Here is a 24,522-nt window from a genome sequence, read left to right on the forward strand (position 1 = left end):
GAAGGGTTCCGTACCATTTTTTAGATTTGCAAAAAAATCAAGTTTGTTATATGGGAGCCCCCCAAAATATTTATTTTATTCTAGTTTTCAGTATTTGTTGTTATAGCGGCAACAGAAATACATCATCTGTGAAAATTTCAACTCTCTAACTATCACGATTCATGTGATACAGCGTGGTGACGGACGGACGGACGGACGGACAAAGGAGCGAAAACAATAGGGTCCCGTTTTACTCTTTGGGTACGGAACCCTAAAAACAAATGAAAATTTAAAAAAAAAAACAGTAGCAACCAAACAACCATTTTCCTTAAACAATCATCGAAATACCAATAACGTCATAGATATTCAAAACAAAACACAATCAAAATATTCTAAATAAAACACTATTATCAATTAAATATCTTATCTACTTCCTTTTATATAGGAATCCGTGTTATCAACATTATCTGCCAGTAAAATCAATTATAACGATAATTACTGATAACACATTATAGAACAAAAGACTGAGTGATAGTGTTGTTTTCGAAGTTTAATTTAAATTATGAATTTTAAATAACTTCAGTTTAAAAAGTGCACTGTGGGATTTTTCGGTCTTTCACTCCGGATTTCTGAGACAAGTGATATTAATCTTTATGTAAGTAATAAAATGTCTGGTCTTTATTCTGGCAAATTAGGAATTACGTGCTTTCTTTTTGATAAAATACGAGTTGTGTTTTATTAGGAACAATAACTTTTAGCACAGTATATGTACTCAGACGGTTTATTTAGTTTAGACAAGAAGGAATAAAATAGATGTAAAATAAATGTTCTAACTTGTATTAAGTTTACACATTCGCTTTGAGAATAAAATAACGAGGGAAAGTCCCTAGCACAGTCGTAATAAATTCAAATATATTTCAAGGTATTTATAATTATCTGATATCCGCAGCTGAATTATAGAGAAACTCATATCAGCATACATCAAAAAAACATGCGTCACATTCCTATATCTTTCTTTTCTTAACAAAAAAAAAATATCAAATGTAAGGAAATGAAATAAAACCATAAGAAATTACATTAAAATAACTTCTCTCTTATGTATTCATTTTCCCAATGGAACATAGATATGTAAATATGTACAATTGTACATTCCTGAACAAAACGCACTTAAGGATGTTTGTAACTGTCTATCAATGAAAGAATTTACTGGAGGAATATCGTAAGTAATTCTGATGACTTCCTCTTACAAACAAACAAGAAAAACTTGTTAGTTAGTAAACTGTTTTCATGGTACCAAAAATCGATGTTGTTCTTTTGAACTGTAATATAAATATTTTTGTTTTCTTCGGAAAACGTTATCTTTACGCTATGGCTTAAAAGGAAAAAATACGTATCAGTCACAAAGTAATTGTATTAATATGCAAGCCAGAAGGTCATTCTAAATTGAAGAAAGACAATAAAATAAAATTTCATTTTTTTTCTCCGAGTTCATTCTACACATTGTAAATCACACAGTGCCAACAAACTCATGAAAAACTTGCCCAGACAAAAACGTACGAAAATAACATAAAAGCCATAAAATTATATAGATACTCTCTTATGCTTTGTGCTATTCGGCGAAATAAATAAACAGTCTTACTTAGAAACGTGAATTAAATAATAAGTTATACTTAAGGGGTGTTTAAGAAAAAATCTTACTTATATACGTGGCTGAAATAAATCATTTTCTTAGCAATGTCTTAAATGAGCTGTCAAATTAAGTAGCCTCACACCCTTGTTTAACCCGCTAATTAGCAAAATGGCTGGATTCTTATCAGCTGATTTTTCATTTCCGGTTTATTGACAGCTCAACTTTTTAATTTTATATTTTACGGATGCCATTGTTGCCATTACACAACGTTTTCATGACAAATATTTTTTTAAGCTACCAACATTCCGGTAGTGTTGAGAAATTAGTATGTTTTTATGTCATTATCTGTTCATTACTTAAGACATGCTTAAGCAACGTTTATAGGTCAAAATAATTTAATCACTACTTAAGGCTTTAAGTAGCAATTAGTTAAAACAATGATTAGAAGATGATTAGTTGATTTTTATAAGTAAGGCTGAAAATCTGCAAATCAACAGATAAAATAAGCAATTGAAAGAAGGTTAGTGAATGAGCTATTGGCTGTTTCGCTGCGGGGAACCAGTTCTATACCCAACTATGTATATGGAATTCATTTATCATTCTCCTACCCTTGTCCCAGTAGGATGATGAATGAATTCCTTATGTTCCTTGTAAGTCATATGTGGATGAATATTTAGTAAACACACCTACGACACAGGAGAGATAAGAGTAGCAACAAAACGGTACATATATTATTACAATATTTCAACGAATTCAGTCCATAGAGACTCTACGAATTTTAATATTAATATAGATCAGTTTATTTCATTTGCACGTTACTGCATATGCAAATTGAATATATTATTATCATAAAAATATCTATGACGACAAGAACAACCCTTTGTGGTTATCGCCGTGTCTAGAGGACGTCGGCGTCGATATGATATCAAATGCGATGAAGCAATTCATTCATTTGCTTTGAACTCGGAATAGTATTTTTGTAGATACGTTTTTTGGGACATTTGTAAGTTATTCTATAACCTGATTTGCTATTTATTTTTAGAAGGCACAATATGTACCTTTACTTGGAAAAGGGTTCTTCAAGCACTCCTAAAATAGTACCTAGGTATCCTTACAGACCTATCACACTAGAGAATTAGCCAAGCGTTTACGCTCGGTTTGTCTATGTAGGTATGCCACTTTCTGCGCGGCAAAACTCCCAGGTACCATCGTTTATACTGATAATTAATGCCGCGTTGGCGCGCGAAAAATCTGCTTAGCTAAAGCGCTCTTAAGATGATAGTGGAATTTTAGTGTAAAGCATAGAAAAAAAGGGAAATACGAATTTGAAATTGATTGGAATCAGATTTGAAAGCACCAGAGTTTCTTTCTTCAAAGCCTTTTACATAGCCAAACCTTAAACCTCTGAAGTCGAAGTAGATCGTATCTAGTTTATATTCCACTAAAAAAACATTTTGTATTTATATAGAGTGTGGCATATTTCCTAGCTTTTACTCACGGCTTACTGATCGAGGATTGAGCTGTAAATAAGATCTTGCCATTCATCCCCTATTTCACCGTCTTAAGGGAGGATTTACATAAAATCCAGACAATCCAATTTCTAAGTGGATACTCACAACTCATCGGAAGTCTGAGCGGTGATTTTCAAGTGTGTAAGCTCTTCAGTATTTGTGTGTTAGTCGGTTTGTCACAAAAATAATATTATTACATTAACTTGGTCAAAATCAGAAAAATAACCTCTATATTTTCATCTTTTGAATTTTCGTACCTAATTTTCTATCTGGAAAAATAATAATAAACAAACCTGCACTATAAACTGGTAGAAGTATGAAAATGTTACATATTACAAGTATGATATCACTCAAATAAAAACACGTAAGTATTTCTGCTCGTGTGACCAGTGTTATTAAAAAATAATTCGACTGACATCAAAAAAAGAAATTAAAATATCACTTCACTTTGTAACTACAATTTTTCAAAACATTTAACCGAAAATATTTACACAGCATCCAATTAACGAAGTGCCCTTATTTTATCTTCTACCCAGCACGTGCAAAGTTTTGTTTTTTTTTTACTTTCTTCCACTTTTCAGTCTGTATTTATTTTTATCTCTAAGTACTAGAAAACGTGTGTTTACTTGGAACCGTGGAAAGACTTAGCACGTGTTACAACTTAATTTAATTAATTTTAATGTCAAAGTATCTCAAGGAAAGGGTGAAGGTATAAAAATATGAGTAAATGAATCTTGGTATGAAATTATTAAAGTTATACAGATCTGCAGAAAAACAGCGTAAAGTAACTTAGGAGCAAGATAAAATAAGTTACGTGAAATGTTTTTTTTTTTAATATTTTATTCCACTTTCGATTATTCGCTTTAGATACTTTAGAATAAAATTGATATATATTCTTTCGTAACCCCTTAAAGTAAAGAACTGCACGATTTTTCTTATTCATGCAATTAAGCAACACGCTTGATTAGTCTGTGGCGATTTTTAGCGTTTACTTTTTTTGATAATTTAAGACCAATTCCAAATACCTATTATCAAACAGCCACAGATGTATTTTTTTAATTCTTTGCTGTTGTGTCATTCCATTAAGAAAAATAGGTCAACTCATTTAGCTTTACTTAAACTAAGCGGAACATTATTTGACGAGTAGAGTCAAGCAAAAACAAGTATGCGAGGACTCCGTGCTTTCAAATTACTGTTGTATTTATTTTTCAGAATACACAAAGCTCCTAAGCTAATCTAAGCAAGCGACCATTCGTAAAAAACTACAAAAATGCATAATTTAAATCTCATCTAACAAACAAATTCCTTTTGAACGAACCATACATGATTCACTGCCTATTCGTATTCATGTGTTTATTTTAGTCATGGAGAACAAGAAACGAGCGAAGATGTCATGACGAACTCTTAAGAAAGTAGCATCACCAAAACGCGGGTGCTCGGGGAAAGAGCAAAGTTACTTACTCCGCCCTCATACGCCTTCTTCGGAACACATCCATTTTTGTTACCAAAACAAAAATCTTCGATAGATAGGTATGACAAGTTACCTGAACGTATCGTTAGTTTTCTCATAACTGGCGTTTTGACCGAGATGAAGGCGCCTGACCTACCTGCCCAATGACATCTCCGCTCATCTGTCCGTCTTCCGTGTTTTTAGTACATTTCTTACATCCACCCTTCAGTACGTGAAAAATTATATTTTCATCCGTTTACTGAGATATTGACAAAAAAATCACTGACATACATGCGGAGTAAACAACATTTTTAATGGGGTGTTCAGATGGTCTATGAATAATACACAGTCATATTATAACTTGCCCTTTTTATTTGCTTTACTTTTGACTTAAACTGGAGTTTTTTTTTTATATCTAGCTATTTTCACGCGAGCTCCATTCATGAGATTGTCGTTTTGGTGAATGATAGAGATAGCATGACGTGAAGTTGCAGATGGAGGCTTATTGTTATTTTACAAAGTCTTATTATTATGTTATCGTTATTACAGCCGGTTAATTTAAAGGCGACCTTAGTGTTTGTTCCAAGTTATGTCCATAACGTTTGCAAAAACACTTTCAAATCATATAAATCTACTCTCATATCTGTACAGTTTATTTAATGCATACTCTCTTTAATGCATTTAATGTTTCTTAGACAAAATATAGTATTACAAGTAGCTAGTAAGTATAGTGATTAATTATATTGCTATCTACGTGTACTCCTCACTACCGTTATTGATTGAATTTCCATTTCAAAATAACATTATACAAGGACCCGATATGTTTCTTGGTATTCCAAATTATAGGAATAATATTAGGTTAGCGGTATAGTTAGTTTATCTGTTATGGTATCTATTCATGCTTAACGGATTAGAAATCAAGTGTGGCTTATGCCTATGGTATTAAGTGCATCTTTTTGGATATTTTTTTTTAATGTAAATTGCCACTTTCATACTAGTAAAAGTAGAAACTTTTTGCTGATACCTTAATTCAATTTCCTTTTGAAAAGAAAAAACAAACCAACTTTAAAGTAAACTTCTCGAGCATTCCACATAATTGCGACTATCCGTGCAGAGTTATTTCAATATTAAACAGCCCATTTAGCAAGAAATGCTATGGACTATTTTATCCGGGCGCATGGCTTAGTTCCTACATGAATGCGGGTGAAACCGCTGGCAGAAGCTCGTAATAAATGTGCCGTTTACTTTTTTCAGGTAAAGCAGAACATGAACGATGATACCGCACGTGAACGATTATAAAGGAGATATAGAAGATGATGAAATACCATTCGCCATTGAACAGGCGAAAAGTAAGTACAAACCTAAATCTTCACTATTTATTACTCTAAATCAGGTCTAATAGTCGTACAACAATATTATTTTCTCAAAGTCAAATAATTAATAAGCAATTATCAATCTCAATACTTAAACAACTCCTGATGTATTTGAATTTGTCGCTAAAAATCTTTCACCTCAAATTCCCATAAAGTTTCAAGTCCACAAATTATAATTACAATACACAAAAATTTCACTTAAAACTCCAAAAAATATAATTCCTCCCTACATTATTTCATACCAACTGGGCTTAGTGAAAAATGACTTGGTTGCTACGGTTGCTACACTTTCACTCAAGTGCGTGCCCGTGTTAGGCATAAGTCACATTGTACGCACCCTCAACAGTGATAATAAATCGTTTTCAATTAATCTGGTATGTACTAAGCTTTAGAACAAAAGCTCTTTGAAGAATAGCACGCCTACTGAATTTTATAAAATTAGAAAAGAATTTGCGCTTATCTCTGAAATTAGTTGAAACTACATGAGGTGTTAAGTGCTAATAATATATTTCGTGGAAAAAGGTTTTCTGAGATTTAATAATAAACTTTAACTAAACTAAAGCCTATTTATATTATTTTACTTTAACTCATGTTTTAGAAAGTTTTTCTGACCTTTTTATCAGCACCTTCAGTCGCCTCGGGACGTGAATATTACCGGAGCAGCATTACTGCAAAATAAAATTGAAACATTTTAATTAATTACAAACTTTTTTGCGATGTCAGTGGCCGTCTAAAATAAAAAAAGAAATCGCTTTTTTGTTTTTGGAACTGTGATGAAGTATTTTTTATACATTTTAAGTAGCCACTTGATTTTGAAATACTCATCCAAGCGTTTGTCTTTTGTTTGTTTTATAGCTTGGCCTAAATACTCACTGCTCTTACTATTAACTTGAAATAAACAGTTTCACAAAGAGCAAAGAACTTGAAATATTTAATAGTAAAGGAATACCGAGCATTCTTTTAATAAAACATTGAAGTAAAGGTTTCAATTGAACAAAAAAAGAAGACTGATATAATATAATTATTATCTTCATTGTTTTACGTTGCTCTGTAGGAAACGTATATAAAACGTTATTGAGATAAATATCAGTACTTTATCATTTTTATAAGGCCATTACATTTCTGCGATGTGACAGAATGACGATCCTAGTGTAACGATTGGGCCACTTGGCTTAGAGCGTATAAGAAATTTATTTATTAAGGTAGGAAGTGCCTTTTTGGTTTAAGGGTCGTAAACTTTACTGTTAATGTGCTGAACTCGATTTTTAGTCAATATCTTATTTGTATTTGTTTATTTGACTTGGTATTTGTCCGACTAAATATTTCGGCGAAGTTACAATTTCTGAGTAGTCTCTCGGATTGAGGATTTGTGAGTTTCAAAACTCAATTGTTTAAAATTTCAATATTTTCATCACTTGAAACGATTTCCCCGGCGTATGGTGGTACCTACTTTGATAAAAAGTAGGCTATTGATAGATTTCCCGATAAATAGGCTATCCAACACTTTCTGAACCTGAGGATTTCAAATCGGACCAAGTGCCTGAGGAATTAGCGTGTTCAAGCAAACAGACAAACTCTGCGGCTTTATAATATTAAGATATCAATGTCATTGGATATGACATAAACCATTTTCTATAAATGGTCGATCCATTACCTTACATACAACTCATCATGATGGATGAGGCATCAATTGTCATGTTTTCTCGAACATTCCACTACATTTCATATTCATGCTATGTCCGTATTACCCTAATAGCCTTTATTTTAAATGAGAAGGTTTAATGTGTCCTTATAAATTAGTCAATGTCATTAATAAAATGTTTACTTGTATTTAGATTTACTTCTATAAGTACGACTAATATAATGAATTTATTTTCATGAAAAATGGTAGATAGAATAAGATAGGCGCTGAATGCAGGCCGCCTCTAATTGACTTAAATCATTAGGTGAGGTCCCGGACAAAGTAAAAATTCTGAAGCTGCAATGATGATGGTAGACAGAGGAATCAAAATTCCCAGTGTTAGCAGCAAATAACTTCAAACCCGTTCAAACAAATTAACTGCAACTACCAACATTCCAGGAAATAATTCAGTAATAGACTGACAGATAACCGCATATTACCATGATGCTCATCTAGGTATAGGTACTTTACGTACATGAAATAAGCTGTATAGCTCAGGCTATATTGCTTTGGATACAGGGAATTACGGTTGCAAACTAGGCGAGTGATCGGAATTCTGAATTTCAGGTATTGTATATGCTATATGAATATATGTAGATTAAAATATATCTATAGTAATATTTAGAGAATATGATTTTTGTGTGTTGATGAGAACACGGCGTTGTAATATCTACATTTACTTATTTAAGAAATCTTTGTCAATAATAAGCTACTAGTCCTACTAATATTATAAACGCGAAAGTTTGTAAGTATGTATGGATGTATGGATGTTTGTTACTCTTTCACGCAAAAACTACTGAATGGATTTTAATGAAACTGTACAATAATATAGCTTATACATCAGAATAACACATAGGCTACAATTTGTAAACATATTGTTCGAAATACTAAACCTGCGCAGACGAAGTCGCGGGCACCAGCTAGTTATTTATAACTGTCATAATAGTCCTCCTAGCCTATTATCGGCCATCGGCTGTTCTCATATAAGGAGATTAAACAACTACGCGGGACATATTAGAGTGCACAAGCATTTTTAGTTTTTAAGTTGTTTATATAAAATATGTATTAGTATATTATTTTTAATGTTATAATATTTATGTATAGTGTTTGCTATGGGCCTTGATGCCTGATTTAAATAAATAAATAAATAAAATTTTATTTTTATAATGGCATATTTTATCTGGCTACAGGAATAAGTCCCCACAGGATGAAACTGTAGTACCTACTTGATTTTAAATGGTGCTATTTTAGGTATGGTGGGTCGAAATTCTTGCTCGACAGTGTAAACAACTCCTGAAAGCTGTCGACTTGGATGCAAGGTTCTGAATAGTCTGGCAAGAAAATGAGCCCTTTCAGCTATTCTCTAGAGACAGACTACGCGTAAACTTTACCAACGTGTGCATTCAAACGGGCGAATTTTGTGTTCGGTTTTTGCGACATTACTCAATAGGAGTATTTCCACACGCAGTAACAAACAATTGACAACTACCGAAACAAAAGATGACGTTTGAAACCGAGCGACAGATTTTTCACCACTCAGAATATGTCGCTCGTAAAAAAACCCGAACATATACTCACGCACGATAAAATCCGCTAGTGCGATAAATCAGCACCAAAACATCCCCTTTATTCATGTATAAAGCTTGCACATGAGAACTAAAACAATGTTGAACTTACTCAACAGACATGTACAGTACCAACAATGTTGGTTCCCCAAATGTCTTGCATGCAAGTCTGTAGCTTTGCCAATCACCTGAATAAACATGAAACATCCGAGCATCGACTCGCATACCCCAACAGATATCTTGAGCATTTGAGCAGGCTTAGAAACGCAATATTGACGTAGCGAGCTAACTTCGTTGGTTCAGTAAATGGCTTTGACCTAGTCGGTGGGAATTCTAGGAAATCAGGCTCGCTCTTCGTCGAACCACAAACTGAACGGTGGTACGAGAAGGAAATTTATTTATTTTTTCCTCGTATCATATTTATCAGCCTCCTAGCATGTTTCATTGAGTTTAAAACGAATTCCAGCCGGTTCTTCAATGAAATATGCTCTACTAGCATTTTCTTATACATATCGGTCTAATATTTTTTTTATTAATTTTATAATGACTTCCTTAAATAGCATAAGAACCGACTCTCTATGTATAGGTATTGCAAAATTTATGTCAGAGGGAAATAGCAATATTCGTCATATAATTTTTATTCATATTTGAAGAGTTTCAAAACCCCTATCGAACTGACGCACCTATGCCAAAACTACGAGTTATCCACTCCAATTTAAAACAACTGGAAAAAGCTACTGTTTTTTCTATCCTGCACTGTTATTTTCTAAATATCAAAATCGGACTGACCGCCATTTGAAAGCAAACTCGACAGTTTCAAATAGTTTGTCATAGGAAATTTGAATTTCGATATAGTTTGTATTTCGAACTCATGTTCAAAATCACTGGCCGTAAAAAAAAGATTCATCAACTTCAGCCCCAAGCAGTTTTTTTTTCTTGTTACCAAACTCTTTTTGATCGCTTCCAGCTACGTATTTCGTAAGACTAGAGATGTTTTATCGTTCCCAAAACGATAAAAAAGGATGCCTTAATCTACCTTTTACCCTTGACGAACTGTTTTGTGTAGTGGGCACGGCATGGATTAAGGGTTAAGAGATTTATGGGGGTAGAATCAGAAAGGCCATCAAGGAAAGTTTCGTGGTAAAATAGCTGTTTAGCGGATCGTTTCTTTGACCACATTTGAACTGTGAATGGACTGCCGTTAGTTAACCATTGTTGTTAAGCGGTAAATAATGTCTTAAACGATTTCGGTAAATTACTGGTTAAACTCCTTTATGTATGGCATGTTTTGCGTGAGAAAGCTTTCTAACAAATGTATGACATAAAAGAGTAGATGTAAATTTGGATTTTCTGCTACTGTTTCTAATCCTTTTCTAGCGAATCCAAAGACTGGGTATACAAGTGCCTATCCTATTGAACTTCATCGTATATCTGTCTAACACTAATCTCATGGTTTTACTCAAATATTGAAAGTCTTCTATAAACCCAATCAAAACAAAAAACTGCCTCAATAAAGGGGTAAATTATTTTCATGCACCTGCTACAAAATGGGTGCTTTTAAAAACACCGACAATATGGCGAGTCAATTAAATTAAAACCGCTGTACCACTCAATATGTTGATACCACGAAACTCAACATTTCTCTATAGAGATATAAACTACGTAACTTACACGTGCTTGCAAATTAATTAAACCTAATAGATAAATAATATATGTACTAAAATGAGTGCGGTTTTGAACCTCCAAATTCTTCGAGATTTATAAATAGCAGAGATAGGTTTATTTAAATAAGTCGGCAATGTTATTAATATTTGAAATACACTAAAATATTATTGTAGATAGTTGCAAAACTAGAAAGAAGGGTCATGTTTTTTCAATATAGTGATCAAATTAATAAAACCAGTGAAAATGAAACGCATTAATAGTATCGTACCTTAAACTAACTAGCAAGAACGTGCTTTAAAATATCCACTACACGTAAAAGATCGTATAAAAGAGCTGTTAAATATAGACTATCTTAGGGACCATAAAAGTCACATTGTTCGTGATGTCAAGAACCTTTTGTACGAACAACGTGCCTTCCGATAAAAGCTTATGACGCAAAACTACTTTTAACTAATAAGCCTTTCTTCTCAAAATAGAGTTGACGTTAACATGTGTTTAAAAAAGACGTTATGGCAAGATTTGACCGCACATTTGCTCGTGAGCTAAGGCTGCGTTCAAACTTAACTGACTGACTGTCGCCGAATGTCAGCGTCTATTTACTTTTTTTATTCATCTTATATCACAAAGGTAGCCATCTTATGTGCTAAGCCCCACAAAACCGTTGTAATGGTTTGACTGTGGGGTCAGTGAGTATCCTTAATAACAATTAAATGAACTTATAACTAAATACTATATAGATAATTTAACTTGCAATTACATATACCTACATATAAATCTTAAATAATTTCTAAATAATATAATTTAAATTTACGCTTGAATCTTGTTGTATTAGTTTCACTCCTTATGTCTGCCGGCAGACTATTCAATAGATAAGGTATTCTCTTTTTTAATGTTCTATCACCAAAGTAGTTGGTGACATATTGCATGCATATTGCGCATAACGTTTCGTCGGTTAGATGTGAACGAAAAAGGGAATATGTATGGACATACAATAACCTGCGTAAAGTTCGCTCACGTTCGGCGGCTGACAGTCAGGTTCGTTTGAGCACAGCCTAAGTATGCGTCGGCACGAGTACTGCAACTAGCATGACCGAAAGTTACAATTCTGAAAATCATTTTTGAAAATTTTCACATGCAATATGTTACTGTTTGCTATCAAACCAGAACAAACATTTGTGTATGTCACAGTGTCGTACACTGGTGCAATTTCCCTTTTAACGGCTAGCCACTAGTTTACTGCAGTACAACTTTAGGTCAGTGGTAACAGTTTTATAGGAAAATCGTACTTATTACTATGGAGTTAAGGTGCATGACAGTTACTACATATGTGCAGTTTACCGTACTTCAAAGTAACTTTAGGCTCTCATAAATGTCATAACCCTGTGTAGGAAAATATTTAGATTGGACGCAATATCTGAACCTAGGTCAAATATTGGTATGAAGGATCAATAACATAGGGTTTCATCCGCCAAAATTTTGCAATTAATACTCCTACTGCACATTCCGGCAAAATTAAAACAAAAATGGCAGATTTATTTTTAAATATAAGCCTTATAGGTAATGGATGCTTTTCACGTATTCGAGCTTGGTTACATTATATAGGTACCTAAGTAGGGTTAAAAATTATTGAAATTGATAAAAATACAGAAAAATAAAAAAAAACGGAAAAATATAAAAAAATGATATGTTTCAGTGTTGCTATACTTACACAGTTTAAGTTTTTACCACAAATAAAATGATAATAGAAATTCTGAGATATTCTGTTACAAGGTTATTGAAGTAAAAAGCTCTTTAAAGTTTACCTACCTTTAAATTAAATTACGTACATAAATAAAGTTAAATCACTTTCTAAAGTTATAAATGTTTTTAGAGATAAAACAATATTGTTAGTGACCCAAATTTATTGCATCTGACTGTAATTGTTTATTTTATTTTACTATCGACAATCGAATGTTTTAGTTTCTGTTAATTGGCTACATAAATAACAGAAAAAAGCCTTTAATTTGTTTGTCAAAATTAATTCATTCAAAACTTACTTTTGCCTTATTTTTATCTCAGATCTTTTATAAGATATTAAACCCCAGTGATCGTATCAAAGTATTTAACTATACGTCATTGATAAATGAATGAGTCTACAACCAAAGATCTATCATAATCGTTTTATTATGTCAAAGAAATGAGCAATATTTCACAATAATAGAAATTAATCATTACTTTCTTAAACTATTTATTTTAATCAAGTGTATTGATATTTGCTAGGATTCGAACTTACGATGCCAGATTTTAATTATTGAATTTTTATTCATTTTAAAAAGTGTTACAAATTAAATTAATGGAGTGATTTTTATTTCATGTATTTTCACAGTACCTATGTTCTTACTTGTGAAAGCAAATTGTGGAGTAAGTATATTTAATTTTGATCAAAATCTCGAACCTTTAATCAGTGTATTTGATGTTAATCTCAAGAATGTGGATAATCCACCATCCACAGAGAAGATAAAAGAATTCTTTGTAGCAAAAATCTTTGAAAACATTAACTAAGTAAGTGTACATTACATAAATAACGGCTAGACTTGATTAAAAGAAAATAACTTATTTACACATACTTAAATACGCACTACATTTACAAATTAAAAATTATATTTTAAAACTAAAATAAAAACATAAGAAAAATACGTCGAGTGGTGTTAAGCATCTACATAAGTAGGTACTCTTCCGCATTACTGTCTTGCCGAAACTGTTTAAACCATCAAAACTTATTATATCTCAATTACCTAACTAATATTATTAAACTAAATGTAAATTAGTACCTAGTTATAGTTTCCTTGTTTATTGCGTTTGAGTTTGAATAGTTAGATAATAGCTACTTAACGAAACATACCAAGTAAGAGGTACTCTTACCCTTACCTCGTGTATTTCGATGCAAACTGTAAACTTTTAGTCGGCTGATAGTTTGTTTAGGCTCTAAAATCAGTATGAAGATGAATGACGTATTTAGCCAGTATCAGGCCAACTGAAAACTTTGACCGGAATCAAGATTTCCTTTAATAAAAACTTACCAACGAGTCAACTGTCGGCCAACTATTTAGTCTGCAGTCTGAAGGTACTATAAGAAGTACAGCTAATACCTACTTACGCAATATGTATATGTATAACCGACAATACGCGAGTTGTATTCTCAGAAAGCTTTTAGGATCATACGAAATCTCGATATAGGCACCAAATAATGAACTGGATTCCACGTTCTATCTCATATTTCGACTTGTTCCCAATTTTCAGACCATAATGTATTTATATTTATGTACCTACAGTCAGCTTCAAAAATGGCGTATGTGTTGTTAAGTAATATTGACCCTTTACGCTCTTAGGCCTTTTGAAATTTTTTTTTTTTTTCAGCTACTTTTAACACTGATCGTACATACGTATGTAGGAATATAAAAGTACTTTGCATGTATGTTATAGGTACATACATATGTTATTCTGTTTGATCAAAATTTTATATAGTAGTAGGTATTTTTGATGGTTTTCATTTCCATATTTTCTGAATTTCCCGGAAGGTTGTGCGAGGCGTAGGTCAAAAAAGCTTTCATGTTTTTTTAACCAGTATTTCAAAGTTATATTAATTTCTGTATCATGAAGAGGTTTTTTGGTTACAATACAATTATCAGAATATTACAAAAATAATATACGTAACCGCAATTTTTATCAATTTCCAATAAATACATTTTATTACAAGAGAAAAGCTTATGATTTTTTTTGTAATATAAATCAGCGGTGTGTGGGTTTTTTAACGCCGAAAATCCATACCAGGTCTTCATGAAACGTTATTGAATGTCTATGTTGACAACGCAAACTAATATTAAGATACTCTATTAATAACTTTCTCAGCTTAATCTATACATATAATAAATCTGTAAAAAACTGTGTCTGTACATTGAATATATTAAAAAAAAAAAAATTGGGTGGGGTTTAGAAACAGTAATGGAGCACAAATCCAAAAAAAAAATTCTGTCTGTATGTCTGTATGTCTGCATGTCTGTATGTCTGTATGTCTGTATGTCTGTTTGTTTGTACACGCTAATCTTCCATACTACTGAACGGATTTCAATGATTTCTTCTTTGTTGTATCAGTATTAAGCCTGGTCAACATATAGGCTATAATTTATCTTCGAAACTTGAAGACTTGATGCAGAACTCTAACAGACCAACAAAACTATAAGAGATACAAAAATGGTGCTATGGCAAAAATTGTTTCATGTGATGAGCATTTTCAGTTGAGATAATAAATTTTAAGATCTGGAACACCTGATGTGGAACCCCAAGAGCCCAGCTTCTCTGTACCATATACAGGTATGACGTTTTAGCAAAAGTTGTTCAATTTGATAAGCACTTTCTATTGACTTATACAAATTGAAGATCTAAAACACCTGATGTGGAACTCCAGGGGCCCAGCTAGACTGTAGCATATAGAGGTATGACATTTTAGCAAAAGTTGTTCAATCTGATAAGCACTCTCTGTTGACTTATAAAAATTGAAGATGTAAAACACCTGATGTGGAACTCCAGGAGCCCAGCTAGACTATAGCATATGAAGATATGACGTTTTAGCAAAAGTGGTTCAATCTGATAAGCACTCTCTATTGAAGTATAAACACCGAAGATCTGGAACACCTGATGTGGAACTTCAAGAGCGTCGACGTGGACGTCGTTAAAAAAAAAAACAATCCCCGTTTCTGTGCTAAACTATTGCTAACTATGGAGGAAAACTACTTGGGCTATTGTGATGGGATGTTAGTGGATGACAATGTATTAGGTACATGTAAAAATGGCAGGTGGAGACTCGCCACCTCACTTACTGGGCCCCGGGAACCAGTCACTGAATAGCAACAAGAGGGCAACAGGAACATGAGCCGCTGAAGGGTGAGAATACCTCGGCGGACTTTAAACGCAGATTACGCGCTCCCTGTGCTTAGCATGAGGCACCTACCCTCCGAGCAGGGCTACTAATCCTGCTCTAGCGACTCCACTCTGGACGGTCAAGCCAGAGGCGTGAGGCTTACCCCCGTCATGGTTCACTCCGACCGGCCGGAGATGGGGGACAGTATACTCTCCCTGGAGAACTCAGTATATATAGCCCCGCGGGGTCGCTACTCCCCGTCATCAGCCTCAGATGTCCTGCGGTGCCTATATCTCATTATTATTGTCGTTATTATCACAAGAGCCTTTGTCCCAATTATGTTAGGGTCGACTTCCAGTCACGATGCAACTGAGTACCAGTGTTTTACAAGGAGCGACTGCTTATCTGACCTCCACAACCCGGTTACCCGCTCAACGCAACACCCCTTAGTAAGACTTACTGGCTTCTGACTACCCATAACGACTGCCAAGAATGTTCAATGACAGCCGGAACCTACAGTTTAACATCCCCTCCAAATAACGGTCATTGGTATCCAAAATATACGTAGAAAGTACATACGAACTTAGAAAAGTTGCATTGGCAGGCACTTGCCAGACCTGGAATCAAAGACGCACGCTCATACTTGAGAGATTGGTTCTCTACCCACTAAACCAACAGACTTCAACTAAGTCACCACGACTTTGTCATCTATTTAATGTTTTTTTACGTAATAATACGTGTAATATTTTTGCCACATACAACTTAAATGCGGACTAATTAGAATCACTACTTTTACCCCTATGGTACGTCTATTGCGGTTCAGTTCTCAGCGTTTTGTTTAGTCTGCTGTGCTTTTGCCGTTAAAGTACAAAAATTAAATATGTATATGGAACGTTTCTAATGGCTATGCGTATGCCGTTGTTTTCAAGTCAACGGGCCCTTAAAATTCAATATCAGACTATTCAGATCTTTGATTTTGCTAACCCCGTAGTCGCTGGCATAAGGAACAGGATCCGCATACGAAGTCGCGGGCAGAAGCTAGTTTGAAATAAAATCTTTGATCATTTTTAGCTGATTCGAAATCTCATATCAGATAACTCCAATCAAATAAAACAGCATTGAAATAGTACCAAAGTCGTAACTTAATAAGAATTAGTCATAACAATCTGATATATGATTTCAAATGAATGACGCAAAAGTAATAAGACTTGCAATCAGATCAAAACTTGAAATTCTACTCTCTTAATGCACCTAATGAAGTTAAAAATAGTGTCCTTAAAATAACTTAATTTAAATATAATTTCTCTAATTTCAGATATAAAATGGTACGATTGGGTGCTCCTAAACAGACCTCTAAGAGTCATCGTAGCATTATTACTAACTACAATTTTGGGACCAATACTTATCTACCGGTTCATATTCTTTCCATCCTTGGAACTACCACCACCTGATGGCTTGTCAATAGGATCCTGCTTAGTTCCCAGAGAAGCCAGGATTCCCTGTGGCGTAGAAGCGGTCACCCCCGAGCAATGCCATGCCCAATGCTGCTATGATCACCATCACAACCTCTGCTTCCATAGATACCCTTCAAGATTCTCGTACATGACCCATCACACTTGGGCAGAGGACGTATACCTGAACCCGCGAATACAAAATACACCATATGGATCACAGCGAAGCTTCAGAAACATCAAACTATCAATCGATGAAGTTACACCGACACATCTTACCTTAACATTCTACAAACACAACAATATTACCGGCAGAAGATTAGAAGAGAAAAATTATATCTACAGTGTAACACATCCAGAATTGAATGTGGTCGTTAACTCGACTCAAGGAAACATTTTCAACACAGCAAGAGGACCTTTAATTGCTTCGGACAACATATGGGAAATATCATTCAAACTCACAAATGAAACGGTATATGGTCTCGGTGAAATACCGTTAAAACCAGATACTGTCAAAGTGATATATAATCATAAAGGGGCTTCGAGTTCTATTCCGTTAATATTCGCGAAATTTAATGGGTCATATCATGGGTTATTGATTGATACAATGGCCCCTACAGAGGTGATTGTTCGGAAGGATAAACAATTGGTCGTTCGCAGTATTACAGATTTAGGACTGAAGTTTCACTTATTCGTTGGACCAAAACCTGCTGACATAATGAGAGACGCCATGGCCACCATAAAAGCTAAGAAGAATCTGGAATACTGGATGCTAGGAGCCCACGTTTGTAGGTAAGTAAAATTAACTGTCATTGATTTAGAATTTATTACAATTCAAAACTTTGTCCAAAGCGAACTAATTCAACAGGTCACAGCTATTAGATTGATATATAAGCTAGAAATTCTCCGAACTCCTTAAAGTACTCTGGACAGATTTATGTGCTCAGTCACAATCCATCAATTTATTGACAATGGCTGAACTTTTGCCCAAGTATTACGAAGTTAGGAGTTCTTACTCAACCACGCTTATTTTTGGACAAATGTTATTTGATAGCTGTTAAATCAAAGGAGAAATATTTATCTTGAGAAGCATTTATCCCTTAATATTCCCATAGGGACGCATCTGTATATAGATTAAGGTTCTAAAAGTAGTTTTTGATATCGTCATTCATCTAATGGCCACTTTCCATCAATCATCTATTATTAGGAAACTTAAAGTCATGAAGCAGATCCTACTATGACATAAACTAATGAACACGTGTAACAGTTCTAATTTCTACCTATTTGTCAATAAATTCAATTACAACTAACTTATAATGAAGAATCCGATAAACTTCGCTTACAGAAAGTTTAACTTTAATTCTTTTTAGGTATCTCTGTAGCTGAGCAGTTTCTTGCTTTGACAAAAAAAATGTTTTGGCACGTGACGATCCTTTTGTAGGCGCTAGGGTCATTGTGCTTATAAATCTTGCCTAAAACTTGAAAACTAGAAAGTTATTTTCTTCCAGACTTTCAGTTGGAGCCCCCACACTCTGCCAACTTTTAGTCGGTCGATAGTTTGTTCGGGCTTTTTAATCAGTATAGAGATGAATGGTACACATTATAATAATCCGCTATCAGGCAGGTATCAAACCAACTTAAAGCTCTTAGTGCTAAGATGTAATTATTCAAAGGTCTTGATCCAACGAAACACGCCAAAAAGTTATTAAAACTCAAGTTTTTTTTTTGTTTTCAGAGAATCAACTTCTACAGATCCTCTAGAAGAGCTACGTACATTTTTATCCAGTGCCTCTGCTGCCGCACCAAGTACCACAAGAATGCCATTTGAAAGTCACTGTGGTACTCTACCTATAGTGTTCAATACTGAATGCAATAGTACCATGGTGAGTCTAGTGGATCAAGGCGCTACGCTTATAAAGAATGGAGGAAAGAGATTTGTACCACATGTTTCGCCTTATGTAAGTATTCATAAATGAACTATATTTCTTTGTTTGTTGTTGCCACTTGTTAGTACAGAATTTTATTGAAGGTGGCTTTTGATGTTTAAATCAAAATATGTAACCATTTATGGTGTTTTACAAAAACCAAACAATGTTCCTTTGCCCTATTTCAATTTCACCTTAAATTACCTTAATATTAGAATTACACCTAAAGATTAATGCCTGTTTTCACCAACAATCTCTTAAGCTAAGTGCCACTTAAAATAAGGGCTCTCCCAATTTTGACATAAATAACTATGTATAAGGGACACCTAAACTTTGGTGAAAACGAAATTCTTATTAAGTGTTCCGTAAATGCTCTTAGGGGATCCCTAAATTTAGGTATTTGTTGGTGAAAATGGGCATAATACCTAAGGACTAAAATAGAATCGAGTCATAAATTCCAAAATACCACTGACGAATTAGATACGCCCAATAAGAACTCAAAGTGCACTGACTCAATTTCTCAAACAGGCAACGCCTTGAATACGACCTCAAAATCATAAAATCATCGAACAAAGTCCATTGTCACCAACAAGATAAACGTGCGATTAGGGAAAACAACTGATCATCTATATACATTAAAACCTAAAATAGTCGACGATAAACAGGTTTGAGACTTTTGTCCTAAAGCGATTGATTCCCAAAGCAAAGAAAAGTTATCGTTTAACCTACCGATTACATAAACGACTGTAGGTGAAATTGGTCGTAAGAAAATTCGCCGCATTTGCTCCCTTAGACAAAGTCACGTAGAGAATTCAATAAAATCGTTCTCACATACGTTTGCAAATCACTTGATCCCACATTGCCGATCTAACTAATCTGTTTGCCTTCTTCTATCCTTAAATAAAAGTATGACGTAGTCTTGCCAGATGAACGCCTTTTGCGCGAAAATGTGAATCATAGAAAATTGTAGTGCGTATCTTTTACACTTCAATGAATTTGAATGTATAACTGTGAAGTACCTACCATCATTTGTTTTTCACAAAGTACGCACATAGTACGAGTATTTACTAAACTGCAATTAGAGGCAGTAAATATGTATGTCTAATTTAAATATCTTCATTAAAACTAGAAAGTGTTCTAGCATTCATACAAAACACTTCAAGCCTAATAAAATTCGACGATAGTAATTAACGTCGAGGGCCTTTTAATTAAGTCCTATGTTGGGAATTTTTCATTGCCAGGAACCTAATTTCAGCGTTATCAATTAGAACTTCAAAGAGGAGGCTTAATAGAGGACTTCCAAATTGAAATTAAATTAAATAAACGCCACTTTGAAGCAATCACTTACAAGTAGTTCATTATAAAACGGATGTTATTATCGATAACTAGCCGTCTACTCGCTCGTTTTTGGCCGTACTGTGAGTGTAGCCTGTGTTACTCGGGAAGAGTGTAGCTTTCCATGAAACAGAACCTTAATACTTAGAATTAAAAATTGCAGATAAAATATACGGCACTGCCAGAACTAGAGGATGAAGAGAACTCAAAAGATGAAAATGAAGATGAAGAAATAGAAGAACCAGCTATCAGAATGGAAACAAGTGAACGTTGTATTGATGATAACAAAATCGATCACCAGATCATCAGAGATCCAGTTTTATATGAAATGTACAAAGGTGTTGTAGATAACCATGATGTTATCTACCCCAGTTACAAAGTAGTCAGTAATGAAACAATGCAACATTTGTGGGCTTACAATACCGACTTTGACGCTGTTATTCTCGAAAACAATTGGCCCTTGGACGAATCTGAAAAGAACTTTGACCAAATTAACGATTTCTTGCCATACTTCAGTGAGGTAAGTAATTGAGTTTTTTGGAGACTTTTAAAATTGTTTTGGTCCAAAAGTTATTAATTAATGATGAGCAGCAGGAAGTTTCAAACTTATCCATTATTATATTCCGAACATCATAAATCATTGTGTACTGATGAGAAAGTTTATGATAAATTATTTCCAGAAAGTACTTGAGTTTAACTTAACAGATGGCGTGAACATGACATGTTAAAAGCGCCCATTTCTTGGGTAAATAACTTTCAAATGCATGTCTTTGACCTGCGAAAAAATAAAATCCTACGTATAAATATTTCTAGAGTCGTAGAGTCGAAAAAAAGCCTCATTCACACATAAAATGTCATTACTTTTCTCATTTGATTCTGAGTACTTTACATCAGTTAATTATATTTCATCTCAATTACTTTCCAGACTTTTGAAACTGCTTTCAATTTCACTCCTCAATGGAATGCTACCCGACCGACGAAAGCAGTTGGAAACTTCACACGACTGGCTAATTCTACAGAGTATCCTGGAGAACTATATTTCATCAGGCACAGCGAATATGGCAACGAATTTGCAAAAGCTTTTGAAAACATCAAAGGATCAGTTCCAAAACTATCCTCCAGTCAATGGATGAATGGAGATATTATAATAAACAGACAGAACATACCAACTTCGTGGACTAATCTTCAGAGAGAACTCATTGAAGCCAGTTTAGGTGGTATATCTGGCCATTGGTACTGGTCTTCTCCCATTTGCGGAGATACAGAACATTTCTTAAACACAACACAGATAAGACTATGTGCGAAATGGTATATGGCTGCAACATATATGCCAATGATCAAGATCCATTCAAAAACTATTCCAAGGGATCCTCTAGCCTTTGTTGGTACTGATAGAATGCATATGATAACAGCACTGAACAGAAGACTCAGTCTATTGCCGTATTTCTACACTGTCCTGCAGGAAGGTCCACTTCTAAGACCTATGTTCTACCAATTCCCTTCATCTGTTAATATTACAGACTTGACAACTCAGTTTGCTGTTGGAGATGATATATTGATAGTTCCTAATCTTCAACCAAGTCAGACCCATGTTCATGTGCGAATGCCTCCGGGGACTTGGTACGAATTTTGGAGTGGTATGGAGGTAGTTGGAGAAGAAGGTCAAGCAGTTACCTTGACAACTACTGAAGCAGAGTTCTTGTCACTGGTGCGAGGAGGTTCCATCATAGTTATGCAGAAGGTAAGATTATTATGTTGTCTTTATGAAAAGAAAATTATAAAGGTAAGTATATTGGAGTAAGTTCAAAAGAATGAGGTCAAGCTGGCCAATTGATCAAATTATGATTTCCATACAAGGAAAATGTCTGGCGAGGTCAATAGAAATAATAAAACCTGAGAACATACAAGGAAAAAATGTAAAGGACATTATTATAATATTGACCCAAAAAGATCTATTACCAAAATTGCGTCGTTGTCGTAATATTACTGTATTCACATAATTTCCCTTGAATGCTTATAAAGTAAAAAGAAATCAAAGACTAATAAACCTTGGCCCATTTTTTTTCATTCATCCATAACCTATTTCTGATCAAAGTGTATTCTTTCAGAATGTTCAACTAACTGCTGAATTGACTCGTCGACAATCACCATACTCGCTCATAATCGCATTAGAATGTGAAACTACTATTGATTACAATGCTACTGAACCAACACCCACAGAAAAAAATTCTAAAGTAAGAACTGATCCTGAAGAAAGTACAGGAGATGAAACTAGTACAGAACCAGTTATAACAACAACTACAGAAGCAGCGATACCAACTATAACTACATGTAATGCTACTGGAAGATTGTTCATGAATGAAAACATGACAATAACACTCCAAGCAAATTCCACAGCTTTAACAATTACTGCGGTTGGAGAAGATTTTCAAGTACTCTGCAATGAAAATGTAGCTGAATGGGCTAGTTCTATAACAGAAGTGATAATATATGGTTTACATGAGAAAGATAATAATTATGATGAAAAAAGGATTGTACGTCCGACGATAAACTTGTGTCAGTTAGTGAATAATGAAAAAATTGTTTACCAGTTCGTTGATATTGATTTTTGATACTTCTTTAGTTGTTGTATTTCCAAGAGTTTTAGATGTACCAATTATATGAAGGATATATCACTTTCAGTATTATTTATTTCTCATTACGTTTATTGCATTTTCATTATTAAGATATACAGTACCTACCTGCAACATAAATACCTGTACAATAAATTAACGTCAAAAATACCTACGTGCCTATTGTTTTCACCTTATTCACCAAGTCCAGGTTCTTGAACTCCATCAAGACTCGGGTAGAACTGTAACTAAATTCCTAAGTAATGATAATTTTTAACAATCAACTGCTAGACTACCCAAATTCTGCCACAGAAATGTAATAAACCGACAAAGACTTCCTAACCAGGGCATCCTTACTAACAATACCTATGAATGTTAAAGTAACATTGTCTATCTGTATGATTGTCACACTTTAAAGCCAAAATTGCTGAAGAGATTTAAATGATATTCGGTACACAGATAATGAGATCTAGGACATTGCTAATTTTTATCCGGTTACACGAAATGTGTCTCCCAACGTGACCGAAACCGCGGGAAAGAATTAGTACAAAATAAAGACTTGGCCTCTAACTAAAGATGAACCGTATTCAAAAGGAAGCCCTGACCAGAAATTCAGGTTCCCAGAAATTCTAATGAGCTTTTGTTGTTAGAATATTCCTTTTGAAGTATCTAAACGACGAATACTATGATTTTCCCTTTGTACCTGAACTTACTGGGACAAAAGATAGTTTAACAATGATCACATTGAAACGTTTAGGACACTGACCTTGAAACTAGGGAGTACCTAATTACGTAAAAAGAAATATGAAGTAACTAATATTTTAGATATAGATCAATGTACCTCAGAAGATACATGACAAAAAATCTTAAAATCTATGTTAGTACTTTCAGGCTTAAAGGTTCATAATCAATTTTAAAGTCATGCAAGCTATGTGTGGGTTTCAATAAAAGGGTTAGTTTAAAATATTTCAATATTCGACGACCCGTGAACCGAACTCAAATAATCAAATTATTAAAATCAACCAAGAATCTTACAAAATCGTTGAATGGCCCAATTACTAAAAATACCTTTTGTTCGCTATAAAAACGAATAAAACAATCTGATCTTTAATCTGTCGCGTGCCATTTCACTTTCCACTAATGATGTTGAATCGAGCGTATTTAAATTTTACTATTTTGACTACAGCGTTCATTTATACTGACGCTCGAAATAGAGTGGCGATTAGACTGCCAGTATCGATAAGTCTCTAAGATAAATTACTTCAATCTAGTGTCACAATAGCTTCGTTTAGTAAACTCAATATGCTTTCGGATTCGCTGGTAGGGTCCGCTTTCAGTCTAACTGGACGCAGATGAATACAAGTGTTTTACAGGGACCGGCTGCCTATCTGCATCAGCTCCGAAAAACCCGAGATACATCCTGGTAAACCTAATTTTCAGAGCTTCTG

General features: G+C 34.1%; 1 protein-coding gene across 1 annotated transcript; it reads left to right on the forward strand.

Annotated features, from left to right (window-relative positions):
• The first annotated feature begins 477 nt into the window (after window positions 1–477).
• Window positions 478–23,245, forward strand: LOC110384254 (sucrase-isomaltase, intestinal). Its single transcript, XM_021345453.3, has 7 exons — window positions 478–634; window positions 5,825–5,919; window positions 17,067–17,994; window positions 18,938–19,160; window positions 20,626–20,982; window positions 21,388–22,203; window positions 22,571–23,245. The coding sequence occupies exons 2-7, from the start codon at window positions 5,844–5,846 to the stop codon at window positions 23,072–23,074; spliced, it is 2,904 nt and encodes a 967-aa protein (XP_021201128.3). The 5' UTR covers window positions 478–634; window positions 5,825–5,843; the 3' UTR covers window positions 23,075–23,245.
• The last annotated feature ends 1,277 nt before the right edge of the window (window positions 23,246–24,522 follow it).

The sequence above is a fragment of the Helicoverpa armigera genome, chromosome 17, assembly GCF_030705265.1.
Source record: "Helicoverpa armigera isolate CAAS_96S chromosome 17, ASM3070526v1, whole genome shotgun sequence".
Classification (NCBI taxonomy): Eukaryota; Metazoa; Arthropoda; class Insecta; order Lepidoptera; family Noctuidae; genus Helicoverpa; species Helicoverpa armigera.